Here is a 19,701-nt window from a genome sequence, read left to right as displayed (position 1 = left end):
GTTGTACCTCTAGGTACAATACCGACTTTTGTAAATTTTTTTGGGACTCTCCTAGCATGCAATCATGCTATCATCACATGTATGTCATGAATAGTATTTTATAAGGTCGGGCTTTACAAGTGTTGTCAAGCCCGACCTTATAAAATACTTGCCATGTCATTCATATGATTGACAATATGCTTGCATACTTGAAAAGCCCGAAAAGAAAAATCGTTAAAAGACGACAATGTATCAAATGGTACAATTAAGTTAATTTAAGCCTCGAACTAGATCAAATAGAGAATTTAAAATGAAATTAAGAATATTAAAGTCCTAGAATGGTTTGATATTGTGATTTGGAGTTCGAGAATCAATTTGGAGTCAAACCGGAATTTTCACTGTCCAATGGCAAAATGGTCATTTGCCATCTAGGGACATAATAGAAATTTTTAGAAAAGATTTTTTTTGGCCCCATTTGATTTATTGGAGTATAATTTGAGGGTTTGGCAATGAAAAAGTTTAATTTCGGTGATTTCTAAAGTGTAGGGGCAAAATCGTAATTTTTCCCCCGCAGACAAAATTTGAGATTTTGAGAGAATTTAGATCAAATTTGACAAATTGGAGAATGGTATGAGTATAAGGGATGAAAAATATGTCTATGGGCAATTTTTCAGTTTTTGGGGCAAATATGTAATTTTTGACTTTTACGAGGGTAAAAGTGTAAATTTTAAAAAAGTACTCCACCAAGACTTTGGATAAGTCTGAGAATTTTATCTAAGCTATGGATATGTGGGACAAGTGTATGGTGAAAATTTGGAAACAAATGGATGGCTAGAATTTAAGAAATTAATAAAACAAAAAAAATGAATAAAATAATATTATATTATTTTAGCCTTTAAAAAGGTCAAAATTTCCAGAATTCTCATCTTCTTCAAGCCGTCCAAACCAGGAGAGAAAAGGGGGAAAAGAAATAAGAACCCTAGCTGAAAATTTTGGGGAAAATCAAGAGAAATCAAGAAATCAAGCATTAAAAAGGTAAATTTCATTGATTTTCCTTGTGATTTTCACTACCCGTGCATTTTTTCTCATTTTCATGCAAAATTAGAAAGTGGGTATGGACACCCATGCTGGCCAAACCTCCATGGATGAGTTTTGAGCTTGAGTTTTGGTTGATTTTAATTGAATTAAGTGATTTTAGTTGGGTTATATTAAAATATAGCAAAAATAAGCTAGAGAAATAATTTTCTCCCATTGAAACCCATTATGCCGAATTTTCTATGGGAATATTGGCTACTGATATTGATGTTTATTTGAGGAATTATGATGAATAATGATGAATTATGAGCCTAGAAAAATAATGGGAATTTTCGGAGCAAAAATATGAATTTTTACCCACTAGGGGTATTTTCGTAATTTACTGTCGAGACTGATAATTTGCACCACACTGAGGGACATTAAGTCAATTTGGGTGTAATTGAGGTATGAAAACTGAAAAAAATTAATTTGGAGTTTAAACGGACGCGTATATCGATTTATCGGGTAAAAGATCGAAATAGGCTAACACCGCGTTTAGGCAAAACTTAGACATTTTTGCATTCCATATCATGCATTAGTAGTCTAAATTAGTTTAATTTCAATTTAGTACCAATGTGGTGAATTTTTCGATTTTGTATTGTGTTAAGGTGGTGAGTCCTCCGATAAAGGCAAGGGAATTGCACCCCGGGACCAATAGTCTGAGTATTTTGAAAATCCCCACTCTAGACACTTTGAGTAACCTTACCATCATTTTAATTATCTAAAGTATGTTTTTATTCGGTTTTGGTGAATTTTATGAAAATGAGTTCAAATGGTAAATTTTTATGTTTTGTAAACAAAATGAGTTTAAATGAAAATATTTTATAAAGTGTCTTAAAACGAAATAACGATTTTGAAAATAGAGTAATTGGAGACCACTGATATGTTGTAAATTTAAAATTGAATTAATGTCTTATGTTATTGTATTGGCATGACTGGCTAGGCTGTGTTTTTTATGAATTGTATGAATTGCTTTATTTTACCCTTGCAGGTTGGGTAGTAATATATTAGCCCTGTCATGCTGTCAAAATTTTATTATATGGTGGGTTTGACCTACTGCAGTGGGCTGGGTTTTGTGGACTAGCCTATTAGAGGGGCACAGAATCCTGTTATAATTTTACCTCAATTGGAGAGGCGAGTAGGGTAACTCTCGAGGTATAACTTTTAGAGTTCACTTTACCCCAAACCACCACGTGAAGGGAAACTTGGCCAACGCCAAGGAACGACTATGTTTTCAAAATAAAAACATGACTTTCTAATAACCTTGGCGGACTTAGTTGGGATAGCCATCGACCAAGGTATCCTAGATAACTGAGTATGATAATAATTTTTGGCATGAGCCAAGCTTTTTAAGAAATTTATAAGCCATACTGATTACTTGCTTTAAATAACTTGATTTCATTTGGTTGAAATAAGTTGAAAGATGATAAATTATAGTTTGATGAAATGTTTCAATAATCTCTTTTTACTCGACTTTAGATATTTTGAGTGATGTTTGTTTACTCACTGGGATTTTATAATCTCACCACCATCCTTTTCATCAATTTCAGGCTCAAAATAGATTGTAGATAACTGATATCGGCGAGGATTACATTTGAACTTGCCACATCCAAAAACTGTAGGTTCATTTCTTTTGATACTTTTGATCATTCGTGGGCCCACGTGTCACTGTAAATTAAATTCTATACTTTGGTTATCTGCATTACAGTATGTAGGAATTTATTTTGCTTTTACACTGTAAAAATTATTTATGCAGTATTCTTAAAATATTATTTTATGTGAAAATTGAATATTTTATTTAATATTTTTATTTTATTCTAACAGTCATAATTCAATTTTAAACGAATGTTTTAGACATCCAAAATTGTTTTTGATTATGAAATATGTGTTTTCCACTTACATACTATATTTTTAACTGATTTTGAGATTTTTTGGATAAATGACCAAAATACCCCTGTGAGACGAAAATTATTATTTTATTTGTTTAAGTTGGAAACAGTTTAAAATCTTTTAGAATGTGGTATTTGGCAACAGTTACCCATAGGGGAAATGAGAAGCTGATATTAAAGCCTTGCGGGGTTTTGGTTGACATTCCGGGTAATGAATGTCGATCGAGACGTCGCGACGATTATCACGGGCCTGATAGGGAGTTTCGAGTCGTGACAATATGTGTTATAGTCCATGTGCTTTCTCCTTTTTTTTCTCTTTTTATGATCTCAAAATTTTATGATTAAATTTAAATTAGTTATAATATATTTTTTTTAAAAGGAAATTTGATTTTAGAATTCAATTTTATTTAATTTCAGTATTTTTCATGAATACATCACTTTTTATGTATATATAATTTTCTGTTCTTATACTTAAAATGTTAGCTAATCGAAGATTAATCAAATCATGATCCACTAACTTATTATTTTTATTATTATTATAATTATAACATTAAATCGTTTACGTGCAATGCACATGTAGCAAAAACTAATATATATAAAGCACAAATGTGTGTAAAATTTTTTTATTGACGAGAAGGAAATAACCATATACTATATTTCAAATTGGTAATTAAAAATCAATTTTCATTATAACTTTTAAATTGAATTAATCAATAGAGTATTAATTTATTGTATTGAATTACTTTTAGTACCATCTATATGTGAGGCTTAACTTAGCAAAAATAAAAATCCGCAAATAAGAGTTGCGTAGGGGGACAACTAATATCATTTTCAAAATTGAAGAATAATAATGGACAAGAGTTTACGTCAACAATAATATTTGAGGAAATTATGAGAAATAACCTTTCTTGATAAGGGCATTTAAAAAATAATCATAAAAATAAATTTAACTATTTTTAGTTATATTTAGTCATAACTTGACAAAAATACCCTTAAAAATATTTCATATAAATTAAACTATTCATCATAATTTCTTCCCATTTGTGCTTCCGATTTCTCTCTCTCACCATCCCACTCTTTTTAATTTTATTGATTTCTCTCTCCCGCGTTTCAGATTTCTCTTTCTTGCTCTTTCAAAATACCAAGCAATGGTTTTGATGTGCTTGGGTGGATGACTATTTGGGAAATTTAATTTTTAGGTATTTGGATAAAATTGAAACAGTAGAAATGATCACATATGTTTGAAATAGCTTTTAATTAGATCAATTTGGGAATTAAACATCAATAAATTCAAAATTTTCAAATTTATAAATCTAGGTTTTCAAAAAGTTTTTTTTTTTTAGTCGAAATAGGTGTTTTAGATAAGAAAATTTGTATTTTGATTTATGAAAATATGTTAGAAACACTTTAATCGGTGCCAAATTGTCAAAAAAACAAAAAGAAATGAAAAGAGTTGAGAAGATTTGAAGTTTTAATTCATAAGTAACAATAACATTTTAAGTATTAAAGTGTAACAAAATGTTTTTAAATATAGCGTGTAACAACAATATTTTTTTAACATGACATGTAACAACAAATTTTTTTTTTTTCAATATGACGTGTAACAACCTAACTATGGCGTGTCACATGTTTTTGTACATGGTGTATAACAACCTAACCATGCCATGTCACATGTTTTTGTACATGGTGTGTAACAACCTAATCATGGCATGTCATATGTTTTCGCATATGATGTGTAATAACCTAACCATGTCCTGCAACATGTTTCTGTACATGACGTGTAACATCATGGCGTGTAATTTCATTAAGGGTAATTTTGTCCAACTTGACTAAAAATAGTTAAAATTATAAAGAGGGTTATTTTTAAAAACATCTTATCTATAAGGGTTATCTTTTAAAATGCCCCTATTTGAGCATTGATTTCCTTCAAGGAAGTTGCGCTTTTTCTTTTCCTTTTTTTATCAAAGAAACCAAATCCTGATATACCTAAGAAAAGAAACCAAATCCTTTACAATTGGGATAGTATAGGAATATATATCAAGATATATGCTTTAAAAGATTTCATTCAAGTAAACACTAGTTCGGAAGTCTTTTTCTCCTCTGATTCACGTTGAGCTCCGTCATTCTTATTGCCCTTTGTTTCTGAAAAGAGTGTTTGATCATGGCAAGAGGAGAAGCAAGGTTCACATGCCGTGTGAAGCTAGACCATGATTTCACCCTCATTCCTCACCTTTCCCAAGCTGGATATCATCTTCAAATCCGTAAGTTCCTCATAGATGATAATGGCAATGTGCGAGGGGATCAAGAGGTGGAAGTCTAGGAGAAATATTTTTTGCTAGACTTTGTGTTTGGCTCGACTCGACACCGCCACCATGTAGCTCAACGTCTACTGAAGTTGGGTGGCGTTCGCGCAGTCTAGAAAGGATATTGGATGAAGCTTTCTCCGAGGCCAAGCTGATTTTACAAAGAGAGAAAAATAAATGTGATTTTCGCAACATTCCAACAATAAGATTTTGCTTCAACAAGTTCGTGAGGTGGGAGGATGAGTTAGAGGGTGTGGCACTAGAGTTGTCAATGCAGGAAGCTCCTAAGCCGCTTCCTGCAATGAAAGAATCCATCCAGGCTCTGAAGAAAGTGAAGGTTGAAGGTGACATAGCCTAAGAGTGCATGATTTGTATGGAGCAACTCTCCTCCGGAGTAAAGGTCACTAGCATGCCCTGTTCGCATCTTTTTTTATGATTAAATTTAAATTAGTTATATATTTTGTTTTTAAAAAGGAAATTTGATTTTAGAATTAATTTTTATTTAATTTCAATCTTCTTCATGAATACATCACTTTTTATGTATATATAATTTTCTGTTCTTATACTTAAAATGTTAACTAATTGAAGATTAATCAAATCATGATCCACTAACTTATTATTTTTATTATTATAATTATAACCGTCAGACATTAAATCGTTTACGTGCAATGCACTTGTAGCAAAAACTAGTATATATAAAAGCACAAATGTGTGTAAAATTTTTTTATTGATGAGAAGGAAATAACCATCTACTATATTTCAAAATTGTAATTAAAAATAAGTTTCATTATAACTTTTAAATTGAATTAATTAATAGAGTATTAATTTATGAGAAAATTATGAGAAATAACCTTTCTTGATAAGGACATTTCAAAAATAACCATCAAAATAAATTTAACTATTTTTAACCATATTTAGCCATGACTTGACAAAAATACCATTGAAACTATTTCAAATAAATTAAACCATTCATCACAATTTCTCTCCATTTGTGCTTTTGATTTCTCTCTCACCATCCCACTCTCTCTAATTTTATCGATTTCTCTCTTCGATATTCATCTGCTATACTCCCAATTTCTCTCTCTCGCATTTTCAGATTTCTCTTTCTTGTGCTTTCAAGGCAGCAAACGATGGTTTTGATGTGCTTGAGTGGATAGCTATTTGAGGAATTTGATTTTTAGGTATTTTGGATAAAACTAAAATGGTAGAAATGATCACAGATATTTGAAATAGCTTGTAATTGGATCAATTCGAGACCTAGATACCAATAAACTCAAAATTTTGAAATATATAAATATAGGTTTTTAAGGAATTTTTTTTCGATTTTTAGTCGAAATAGGTATTTTAGATAAGAAAATTTGTGTTTTGATTTATGAAAATATATTAGAAACACTTTACCGGTGCCAAATTGTCAAAACAATGAAAAGAAATGAAGAGAGTTGAGAAAATTTGAAATTTTGGTTCGTAAATAACAACAACATTTTAGGTATTAAAGTATAACAAAATGTTTTTGAATATGGTGTGAAACAATAATATTTTTTCAACATGACATGTAACAACAATATTTTTTTTTTCAATATGGCTTGTCACATGTTTTTGTACATGGCGTATAACAACCTAACCATAGCGTGTAATAACCTAACCATGTCGTGTCACATGTTTTTGTACATGGCGTGTAACAATCTAAACATGACGTGTCACATGTTTTTGTATATGGCGTGTAACAACCTAACCATGACGTGTATCATGTTTTTATATATAGCGTGTAACATCGTGGCGTGTAATTTTATTAAGGGTAATTTTGTCCAACTTGGCTAAAACTAATTAAAATTATAAAGAAAGTTCTTTTTGAAAACATCTTATTTATAAGAATTATTTTTAAAAATGTCCCTTAATTTATTATATTGAATTACTTTTTCTAAAGTTCTAATTCAGAATAAGAACCACCTATATGTGAGGTTTAAGTTAACAAAAATAAAAAATGGGCAAATAAGAGTTGCATAGGGGGACAATTAATATCATTTTCAAAATTAAAGAATAATAATGGAAAAGAGTTTACTTCAACAATAATATTTTCTTTAGCATTGATTTCCTTTAAGGAAGTTGTGCTTTTTCTTTTCTTTTTTTCTCAAAGAAACCAAATCCTTTTACAATTGGGATAGTATAGGAATTATATATATCAAGATACCTCATTCAAAAGATTTCATTCAAGTAAACACTAGTTCGAAAGTCTTTTTCTCCTCTGATTCATGTTGATCTCCATCATTCTTATTGCCCTTTGTTTCTGAAAAGAGTGTTTGATCATGGTAAGAGGAGAAGCAAGGTTCATATGCCGTGTGAAGCTAGACCACGATCTCATCCTCATTCCTTACCTTTCCCAAGCCGGATATCATCTTCAAATCCATAAGTTCCTCATAGATGATAATGGCAATGTACGAGAGGATCAGGAGGTGGAATTTCAGGAGAAATATTTTTTGCTAGACTTTGTGTTTGGCTCGATTTGACACCACCGCCATGTAGCTCAACGTCTACGTGAAGCTGGGTGGCGTTAGCGCAGTCTTGAAAGGATCTTGGATGAGGCTTTCTCCGAGGCCAAGTTGATTTTACAAAGAGAGAAAAATACATGTGATTTTCGCAGCATTCCAACAACAAGATTCTGTGTCAATAAGTTCGTGAGGTGGGAGGATGAGTTAGAGGGTATGGCACTAGAGTTGTCAATGCAGGAAGCTCTTAAGCCGCTTCCTACAATGAAAGAATCCATCCAGGCTCTAAAGAAAGTAAAGGTTGAAGGTGATACAGCCCAAGAGTGCATGATTTGTATGGAGCAACTCTCTTCCAGAATAGAGGTCACTAGCATGCCCTGTTCGCATCTCTTCCATGGAGACTGTATCCAGGAGTGGCTGAATACGAGTCATAAGTGCCCATTGTGTCGCTTTCTGATGCCAACTGATGGCTGATGGCTGATGCCACTCCATTTTTATATAGTCTGTAATGGAAAGAATTTGGTCGTTTTTTCTTTAAGTCATATCTTTAATTAGCTGTCTATCCACCATCAATAAGTTTAGGGTTCCTTTGTTAATTATATTTTCAACTACCATCATTTTTTCTTTCTCTTGATAATTTGTCCTTAATCTTGATAGAAACCTAACCTAACACGCATGCATCTTCTTACCAACATTCAACCTTAATTCATCATTTTTTAAATTTGCTAAAACCCAAAATTATATTGTCATGCTTTCTCTTGTCTATAAACCAAGTTATTTGCCTTATTTTTAAACACTTTTTGTACCCTAATTAAAGATCAAATTTTCAATTTTAGCATTCCATTGTATATCTAGGTTCATATATACCTTCAATTTGATTTTTCATGACAGAGTGGGGTGGTAAGGGCTTTGAGAAACTGTACAATTACAAAAGAATGCTACCACAAAAAATAAAGACAGCTTCAGTCACCAATCACCTACACACCGATAATACAGCACCCTTAAAACTAAAAAAGGCCTTACCTAACACCCTCCTCAGTTTCTTTTTTTCTCTCTATCTATTGAGTTAAGAATCCCACTTACCTAACATCCTCCTTTGATGAGCAGGGCAGAAAAACAAGCAGTGCCTTAGTTGGAACCTTCCTGACAACACATTACACATAGAATACACAACATCATTATTTTAAAGTTCCTCAAATAATAAAACTATGCTACTATATTTTCTTACTCACATATTTAATTAGTTTTTTAAATTTTTAATGAATTCTTAGTCGTCTTACTTTTTATAAGATTTAAAGTTTCTTAAACATGTTTACACTTTTAAACCCACAAAATATTGGAGTTTAGCACATTTTATAAGATTATATTATGAATAATATTGTCTCGTTATCAAAACTATATTTAATTAAGTCCACACTTTGATTTTACAAAAAAATCTAAAATTTCTAGTCAAGTCTTTTTATTTGGTGTTATGGTTTTGGAGGAACCTCCCAAAAGGGCTTCTACCTCTTCTTAAAGAAGATAATTCAGGGTTAAGTGTTGTGATTAGCTCCGATTTCTTATGTAGCAAAAAAAAAAAAAAAAGACTGAAGGTAATAAAGATTCTTCTTGATTTTGATTTTGTACAGCATTCTTCTTGTTACTGTAACAAATTAGACTAGAGCTATACATCTCATATATAGTTTGATTTTGATTTTATACAAAATTTAAGAAATTTTAAGTTAAATTTTGATTTATATTGATTATAAATTCTTTTTACAAAATTATTCTTGACTTGAAAAAAAGAAGGAAGAGAGTAGTTATAGTTAAAGGTAATAAGGATTAAAAGTTGCATTAATTTTATTCTTTAAAAGTTTGTACATAATTATAACACTGGAACTTTTAACTTTCATTAATAGGAATTCTAATCACTTAATCAAATGCTATTTTATGTTATGTATTTTGTATTTAATACCAAACTAAAAGTTCAAACAATAATGTGGCTTTGAATTGAATGGGCTTAGCTGGTTCAGTTATTAAAAGATTGGTATCCTAAAAAGTTTGTCTGGAAATGTTGAATAAATTTGCTGAAACTGAGCCAATGCCTACCTACTTATTCGCATAGGAAAGGAAAAGGGCAAAGGCAACCAGTGCTGGACCCCTCATCCCCTTTCTTGTTGAAATATCGGCTGCTATGTAAACAATGAGACAGAGAAGACAACGAGGAACTTGCCTTAGTTTTCTGGGCTAGCGAAGGATAAGAAAAGACCAGGAAGATATGGAAGTATACATCATTAGCAAACAAAAAGACAGAGGGCTCTATGAAAAATTGTTCCCTTCCCACAGTAGGACCTGGTGCTGCGTTTTCATCTTAAATGTGCAATATTTATGGGTTAGAAGAGTCAGTGTTTGACTCTTCAAGTCATCACGCGCAATTTGGTACTTTGACACCTTGACTTAGATTACAAAACCTTATCAAAATCCATACAATTATCTGTAATTGTTGACACTTTTGTCAAATATAACATCATTCTATAATTAATTCCCATACGAGTGGACCTCGAGAGGGCAACAATCACCTTGTTCATATAGAAAAAGGACTTATGAGCCAAAGCTTTTATCTCTTAAGCTCATCTGGTTTAGCAAGATTGGTCTTTCTCTAAGGTCAATCCCCCTGGATATATTCCTATTTGCTTTGCAAAGGATAAGGGTGGTGGCATATTCAGCCTGTGTTGGACTTTTAGCCCCCCTCGGTTTTTGGTTGCTCTGAGATCATTGAGAGAAAAATGAATAATAGTCTCAACATTCTGGTTAGCCAGGCAAAGCATAAGGAAGACCAAGAAGATATTTAAGTATACATTAGTAGCAAAAACTCTATATGTGTATACATATAATAAAGACCATGGACATACCTTTTCATTTTCATCACAGCCCACAGATGTAAAATAAGAAGCTGACGAAGACCTTTCCAATTTTCAGGTTACAAAAGTCAGTGTTTACTATTCATAGTCACATGATGCAATTTGGTAATTTGACACCTTGAATCAATTATAAACCTTCTATAAATTCATTCACATGATGTAATTGATCTTATAAAAAAAAAGCTTAACATGGCATCCTCCATGATCACTTTCATAATATTGGGGTTATGGACTACCATTGTTGTTCTTTCCTCTGCTTCAACTATAATAGGAACAAAATTATCACTAGAATTAGAGGCACAAGCTTTGCTCGAGAGTGGTTGGTGGAGTAGCTACAACAACCTCATCTCCAATCGGTGCAATTGGCCTGGTATATCATGCAACAATGATGGAAGCATCACCGACATTTATCCACCGCCTAACATCGTTAAGGTTGGTGTTAAGTTTGGAAAAATGAACTTCTCTTCCTTTCCGAACCTTGTTCATCTTAATCTTAATGATCATGGTCTCAATGGAAGCATTCCACCCGAAATAGCTACTCTATCAAAACTCAAGAACCTCTACCTTAACTGGAATTATCTAACAGGTGAGTTACCTTCACTCGGAAACTTGAGCCAGTTAGCAGAGCTTGATTTTTCCCATAATGAAATCAGTGGTTCCATTTCCCAGGAACTTGGAAACTTGAAAAGTCTTGTTCTTTTAAAGTTGAGTTGGAATAACCTTACTAGATCAATTCCATCTGCCCTCGGCTTTTTGAGTAATCTTACTCATCTGGAAATGAGATCTAATCAGTTCTACAATTACATCCCTCCAGAAATAGGGGAACTGAAGAACTTGATTACTCTGGATTTGTCTAACAACAAGCTAGTTGGTCTAATTCCTTCCACTTTGGGTAAATTGACCAATTTGACTACTCTTAATCTATCCAACAATAAGCTTGTTGGCTCAATCACTTCTACCTTGGATCGGTTGACCATGTTGACTTCTTTGGATATTTTTAACAATATGCTCGTTGGCTCAATCTCTTCTACTCTAAGTCAGTTGATTTTTTTAGAAACTCTGAATTTGTCCAATAATATTCTCAGTAGTCCTATCTCTTTCATCAGTCCAATGGTTTTGAGTTATTTAGATTTATCCAACAATATGCTTGTTGGTTCAATCCCTTCATCTTTGTCTCTTTCTTTGAATGTTTTGCACCTTCAATCAATTATTTTAGAAGGTCCAATACCTCAAAAAATTGGGAATTTAAGAGCACTTTATTCATTGGACGTCTCTAAAAACAAATTGAATGGACCGATCCCTTTTCAAATTGGCTACCTTAGAAAGCTAATCTCATTGGACCTCTCTAAAAACAACTTGAATGGACCGATCCCTTCTCAAATTGGCTACCTTAGAAGGCTAATTTCTTTTAATCTTAGTCATAACTTTATAAGCGGAGAGATACCTTTACCCTTACGAAATTTAATCACATTTGGATAATTGGGACCTTAGCTACAATAAGCTCTCGGGTATTGCTCCAATTTTTCTTACTTCTTTCCCTGATATTCACAAGAATTACATAGGTCACAACTGTTATAAGATTTATTCCAAGTCATTGGTGGGTAACAAGGATTTATCACCCTATACCTGTTCTTTAATTACTAGGAGGAAGAGAATCCTTAACCATCTCAAAATATTTCTTCCTCTTGCGGCATTCCCTGCTTTCTTGATTTATGGATATTTATTATTTTCACGATCTAACTTGAAGAGTAACAATGGAATGCAAGAATCTAAAACTGGAAATTTGTTCTCCATTTTGAACTATGATGGAAGGATAGCATACGAAGAAATTATTAAAGTGATAGAGGATTTTAACATTAGGTATTGTATTGGAATTGGTGGTCATGGAAGTGTTTATAAGGCGGAACTACCTAGTGGCAAAACAGTGGCCTTGAAGAAGCTTCATCATCTAAATGCTGAGGATCCAAATTTTGACAAAAGTTTCATGAATGAAATAAAATTTTTATCAGAAGTTTGTCATCGAAATATTGTGAAGCTACATGGTTTCTGTGTACATCAACGGAGCATGTTTTTGATATATGAATACATGGAAAGAGGCAGCTTGCGTAGTGTCCTAACAAAGGATGTTGAAGCTATAGAATTGGATTGGTCAAAAAGAGTTGACCTCATCCATGGCATAGCACATGCATTGTCTTACTTGCATAATGACTGCTCACTTCCAATAGTCCATCGAGATCTATCAAGTCACAACATCTTGTTAAACTCAAACTTGGAAGCTTTTGTTGCCGACTTTGGAGCTGCTAGAATGTTAGATCTTGATTCATCCAATCAAACCATTTTGGCCGGTACTTATGGTTATGTAGCTCCAGGTTAGTTGTTCCACTATAACTACTACTACTACTACTACTACATTTTCATATTTTTTCCATTCCCTAGCTTATTTAGTTCTCGAATGTGCTACACATGTTAAATTATATATAGCATCTTGTCTTTTTTTTTTTTAATTTTTTGCTAAGCCAACATTTTACCGTGTTAAAAAAAAAAAAGAAGAATATCTCTTTTCGGGTTTACAAATACCTTTAGACACTTGCAATTCATTATAAAAGAAAGTTCATTTAAGCCTTGGGCACAAAGTACACAATAAAACACTCTTAACCCAAAACAGCCCAGATGAGGCATACCATGCTCATCCTTTCCATTTTTCAACCTAAAGCATCTCATACATTCAAATTCAATCATCATCAATCAAGCAACATCATTCTTTCAATCAAAACTAATCACCAAACCACAACTTGGGAGATAAAACATAAGCCAACCATTTTCCCATTAATGTCAATAACAAAACCGCATCAAAGAAAGAAGATATTTGATGTACTTTCGACTAGATCTGACCACATCCCTTGGTTACCTTTCAAATCCATGCCATGAACATTGCGTACCTCTCCACTCCCATTTTAGCAACTGCGTCCATGCACCTATTCGCTTCCTGAAAATATTTTAAAAAAGTACACATCCTTTATAATCTTTCAAGATGCCAATTTGTTGGAACAATTTCTACAATTTCCATGATTTTTTACTTGAATTCAAAATCGATGGGATTGTTACACTCGATTTTGATTAAATAATGAGTGCTTATTTACTTAATTATGGAGATTGGTAAACGACTTCAAGGGTTGCCTTAATTGTTTGAATTTCAGCAAGGTTGGAATATCACACTCCATTGGGCTCCAAGAACACTACTAACATGTTCCTTCCTTATTTCTCAAAACTCCCCCCATTCTCGTTGGTCTTGGTTTCCCACTGTGGACTTATTGATATTAAACATTAAAAATTCAGCATAGGAGGTTGCCATACTACATCTTGCTCTTCCTATATTTGCTTTTCGTTAGTGATCTTTGTGTCATTCTCAGGTGTGACCACCACTCCACCTCCGTCGCACTCGTTTCTCCTTCAATCGCCCTTACCCAATAAAAGTATTTAATTTCACCAAACATATGGCAACCTCACAAACAAGGACCTATCTTTCCATTTTCGCCTCATGTCCTCCTAAATAGCTCCATTGTTGGAATAATTGAGGAAACATATTTGGTAGTCACCCATAGAATCACCACCAACATTGGATTTCACTCCAAAATTTTCAACTCCACATACAATGGATATAAAGGTGATTATATATTCTTCTACCACCACACGACACCATTGGCAAAGGCTATCCTCTTTCCATGATAGTGATTCCCCTTGTTATAGGAAACCCAGTTGTAGGTATCTTCCCCAAATACCAAGCCACCAAAAGCATTGGACATTTGATAGAATCTTTAGCCTCTATATCCTCTTAAATGAATTATCAATAAAACCATTTGATAAGTTCCCTAATAATGATGCAAGTTTTCTTACTAAAAAAAAAAAAAACCATATTCATCAAATTTTCATATTAATCTATCCATCTTATTCTCATTCACTTTGACTTCTTGCAATAACAAGCCAATTTGATTTTCCATTTCCTTTTCTTATTCAAATAAAGGTCTCCTAAAATCCAATTTCCATCTAGATGCCATCCCACTGCCCTCCATGTAGTAATTTACCACCTGAGCATCCTTCTTACTCATTAATTGAAAAAACTCTTAAAAAAATTATATTGATGGATTTTTCCTCTAACTGCACATTATGCCAAAATAGAATATGTTTTCCATTTCCTAGCAACCACTTACAACACTCGTTCCAAATAAAACTTGATAATCCCTCCAATTCTTGAATTTTAATGATGTCCCTCCCCACTTTTGACATACCATTTAGGTTGATTTGAAAAGGATCTGGTCTTGTGTTGCTCTTCCATACTTCTTAAAAATCACTTTCTTCCACAAAGAATCCCTTTCCATTCCATATCTTCACCAACATTTGCTAATCAAAGAAAATATTTGTCTATTAAATTTGTGATTCCCAAGCCTTGTCTTTCTTTTAGTCTACACATTACACTCCACTTCACCTTTGCTATATTTTCTCAGTTTTTACTACCTCCTCATAAAACATCTCCTTTCTAGGAGTCCAACTTCCAAAATGTCTCCTTTTGGTGCATTGAAAAATGACATATAATACAAAAGGAGAAAAGAAAGTCCTAAGTTAATAAGAGTAACCCTATCTCTGAAGGATAATAGCTTACATTGTCATCCTGACAATTTCTCCTGAAATAGGTGAACCACTGGATCCCACCCCACGTATTAATCTTGCTTGAACACGTACCCAAAGGCATCCCCAAATTAATTAAAAGGAAAAGTACCTGCTTTGAATTGTAAAATTGCCATAAAGTTCTCCCCTTGTATCCTTCACTCTTGAATAAGGGATAAGCAAGCTTGACCACGATTTTTTTTAAAACCTTGATAGCTTCTAAAAAGTCAAAAAGACATTTTTAACGTTTGTAATACTTTTTTGGTCTGCTTCATGCAAGATTATGATGTCACATACAAACTAAAGATGAGATATCGTACTATCTCCAAACACACTTCAACATTCTTGTAGTAACCATCTGCCTTCACCAATAATAAATGCAATGCCTATGTCACCAAAATAAATAAAAACAAAGACAAGGGATTGCCTTGCCTTAACCTTTTTTGTAGCTTATAAAACTCCTTGCTTGGTGATCTGTAAACCCAAATTGATAGTTACACCATCAAAATACATTATCGAATCCATCCTTTCCATATTTCTCCAAAATCCATCTTCTCCATCACTAGAAATAAAAAAGACCACTCTACTGAATCATAGGCTTTTTTAAAAGTCTAACTTCAATATAACTCTAACTAGTTCATTCTTCTTCTTTTTAAAGCAATTGATTAGTTCATTAGCTAAAAAAATCACATCAACTGTCTATTTGCCCCATACAAAAGCCTTTTGCGTATCACTTAGTATTGCCATTATCACTTTCTTGAATCTCCCTATAAGCAGCTTTGCCACTATCGTATATGTAGACTCTAGGAGACCAATCAGCCAATAACCTTCAACTTTTGATGGGTTGTTAATTTCTGGGACTAAGACAATAAATGATGAGTTCAAATTTTTTTTCCAGCTTTTTAGAAAACAAATATATGGAAACAAAAGGAAAAAAAGTCATTTTCCAATGTTGTCCACTCCTTGAAAAAATTTAGATTGAATCCATAAGGTTTTGAGGACTTTGAGCCATCACAATACTATACAATTCCTGCTTTGTGAAAGGCATTTCTAGAAAATCCTTATACTCTATCAAACTTCAAATAAAAAGTCACCTCTGATAATGCTGGTCTTGCCTATGCTTCTGAAACAAATAATCTTTTGTAATACTCATATATCTTCTTTCTCATTATCTTCAACTCCTCCTCCCACTTTCCATTTACATTTAGGCCTAAGATATTATTTTTGTGGACTCTCATCTTTGCTTTACAATGAAAATACCTCGCGTTCCTATCTCTTTCCTTGATCCACTTTTTTTATATTTTTTTGCCACAATGAAAATATTCTCCAAAGTTCTTCTGATAATCTCTTTTTTCCCTAACCTCACTCTTCCCCAACTCGATCCCTCGTGTTTCATAAGATATCAATTTTTTCCATTTTATTCTCTAACTTCTCAATAATTTTCTCAACTACACCAAACACCTTGTTATTCCACTTTAGGAAATATTCTGTCATGCTCATTTTAACCCTCAAACAATACTTGGATCTCCTATCAACACAAAACAAATTCCATTATCCTGTACTACTTTTGTAGAGCCCTTTTTTAAAAACCAAAAATCCATTACCTTGAAAGGTCCTGATCCCTAATTTATCTACTCTAAACTCATCAATATGGGGAAATGGTCCAACACCAGTCTACTGTGGAAAAATTGACCTAATGCAAATAACACCTCTAACCATTCTACCATAACTAGAACCTTATCAAATCTTCTTTTAGGTCTCCCTCGAACCATGTGAACCATTTTCCCACCCAAGGCAAATCTCTTTCATAATGAAATTATTTAAATCCTCCATTATAATCCTCAAACGCAAACAATTCATTATCTCTGTCTCATCGCTTAAAGTATTCAAGCCCCAACCATATACATGCACCACCCCTTACATATTTTTCCCTTAAATTCAAAATGTTCGTCCACAAATTTGCTTTCACTGCCTTTGCTCGAGGAGCATACTAATTTCTTGTCAAATTAGTTTGATTAACTAGATATTCATTGATTACACATACTTAAATGCATTTGAATTAAGGAAGTTATCATTAATACGAAGAACATGTTGAGGAATCTTAAGGTAGGAATTGGAGATATGTTGTTTTTCCTTTTTCTTTGCTCCACTCTTTTCACACTTTTTTATTTAATTTTTTTTTGGCAGAGCTTGCTAACACAACGACTATAACTAAAAAATGTGATGTTTATAGTTTTGGAGTATTAGCTTTGGAAGTGTTGATGGGAAGGCATCCCCAAGAACTTTTATCATTGTTTCCATCAAATTCCCTTTTGCAAAATATAATGTTAAATGATATATTAGACCCTCGTCTATCACCTCCAACAAGTCACTTAGACACCCAAAAGATTGTTCTTGTTGCTACAATAGCATTCGCATGCTTACCTATGGAACCGAAGTCTCGACCAACGATGAAACAAGTGTCCCATGAGTTTCTTTGTTGCCAAAGATCCTTGGCAAAGCCTCTCGGAGAAATATCCTTGTTGCAACTCGTGGCTTCTGAAATGGATGTGGAAAAAGAACTGTGCAACTGAGTGACAATATCCTTCACATAATGTTGGCAATTAGTCCTAGTGTTTTGTCAACTTAGATCTCATGTTGATTAGCTGCAATTTAAACATTGAAAAGGCATATTATTTTTTTTTTTGCTCAGCTAATAATGTAGATTTTATTAATATTCTAATTGTAGCAGTAAAGAGTCAGCCAAGTAGTTGCTCCAAAAGATTACAATCGCCTAAGGATAGAGGCTAGTATAACTCATTGTTTTAATAATACAACCCAAAGTAAGAAACCCAAAGTACAACTTGAAAAAATTTCAATAATCCCCTAAAAAACCATAAAATCACCTAAAAACATTACAAAATTAAAACCCAAAAAGCAACATTCATCCTTTTTGACTCCCTTCAGAAGATCAAAAATGTTTCGCACCTTTTTTACTTTTCATATAAATATTATCAAATCTCTCAAAGTTTGCAGCTGATACCAAAACACGGTAAAAAAAATAAAGTTTGGCTCTAGTAAACAGAGAGCGTCAATAACCCATAAACGAAAAGATATTCCAACAAAAGCTTATCCTTTTTAGCAATCCACCTCGTATCCAATACCCAGCAAAATAACCATTCATCATCATGTAACACAAAAATCATCCAAGACCCACAAAACTTCCAATCCAACACAAACTAAACCACATAAATGAACAAAAAAACACGTAGCCAGATAACCAAAATCATAAATAAAAAAAAAACCCACCACAATCCAAACAACAAGTCACAAAACTCAAAAAACGCCAAACATATCTATCTCACAACATCAACAACAATCAGTCAAGAGAAGCACTATCCCAATACCCATAAGCAACTAATGTTCACCAACAAGAGAAGTACGCATTGCAATAAATACCAAACTCATCACGTGACACAATCAAGAATATAAATTCCATATAGCCACATTAATTGCACCAAAATCCCATGCACCACATTAGTTCTGCCTCCCATTGTACACCCCACTACCTGCTCAATTAATGCCATAACCACCTGCATTGAAGTTAGTAAGTATCCCCAATTTTCAACCTGCATCTTTACTTCAACCAACCATGCATATCCATTTTTAGATTAAACATTTTTAGTTTACCATTTTATTTTGTTTCTTTTCTTCTATTTTCTTTTTGAATTTCATTTCCTTTTTTTTTTAAAGATTAAGTATGAAATGTATTCATATAAAAAGGGGAGAACTCATGAACACAGAAAGGAGAGGGAACCTGGCAAAAATCAGCCTAGGGTCCTACTCTAGAACTGGCTTACAAAAATTAGCCAGCAATAACCTAAGTTGTACAAGAGTATTGACAAGTAGAAAATAGGCAAAACACCACAACTAGCTCTGAAGCAAAAAAGAGGTTAAGGGATAAATAGGGGAAAGAAACATAAATGCTGTGGATGTTTCATCCTCTTGCAAATCATAAGGTTCGTGTTATTCCTAAGGATGTCAATGCCTTTTCATGAGCAAAGGAGCCCAAGGAAAGCTCATTGTCATTGGAGGCCTGTATAAAAAACACAACAACAAGTAGTAGTAGACAAAGAGAGGGCACCATCCAAAACAGTTAAAGGTAGAGACGTAGAAGATCATGAATTCTGTCAACCCCTGATTTGACAAGGCCATCTGTAGCTTCATTACTTGACCTTGAGATATGCCTAATCTGTCAGCAGCTAGCCATTCTATTTTTGATTGAGCAAATTTGAAGAATGAGTTGTTGTAGTCGCCATGGGGCTGAACTAGGATTGGATACCTAAGACACAACATTTTTGGAGTTAGATTTGATGATGCTGCTATTAGAGTGTGAGACCTTGTCAAGCTCGATTAAAAGACGGTATTGTAC

General features: G+C 33.2%; 1 protein-coding gene across 1 annotated transcript; it reads left to right on the top strand.

Annotated features, from left to right (window-relative positions):
* The first annotated feature begins 10,817 nt into the window (after positions 1 to 10,817).
* On the top strand, positions 10,818 to 17,973 carry LOC18601492 (uncharacterized). The gene is given in 3 exon segments (XM_088805635.1): positions 10,818 to 12,092; positions 12,094 to 12,997; positions 17,478 to 17,973. Coding segments are annotated over 3 exon segments (2,565 nt in total). The 3' UTR covers positions 17,864 to 17,973.
* The last annotated feature ends 1,728 nt before the right edge of the window (positions 17,974 to 19,701 follow it).

This window comes from Theobroma cacao, chromosome 4 (assembly GCF_053813885.1).
Source record: "Theobroma cacao isolate CCN51 chromosome 4, ASM5381388v1, whole genome shotgun sequence".
Lineage (NCBI taxonomy): Eukaryota > Viridiplantae > Streptophyta > Magnoliopsida > Malvales > Malvaceae > Theobroma > Theobroma cacao.
The sequence above is the reverse complement of the archived record's forward strand: the minus strand, read 5'-3'. Positions and strand labels throughout refer to the sequence as shown.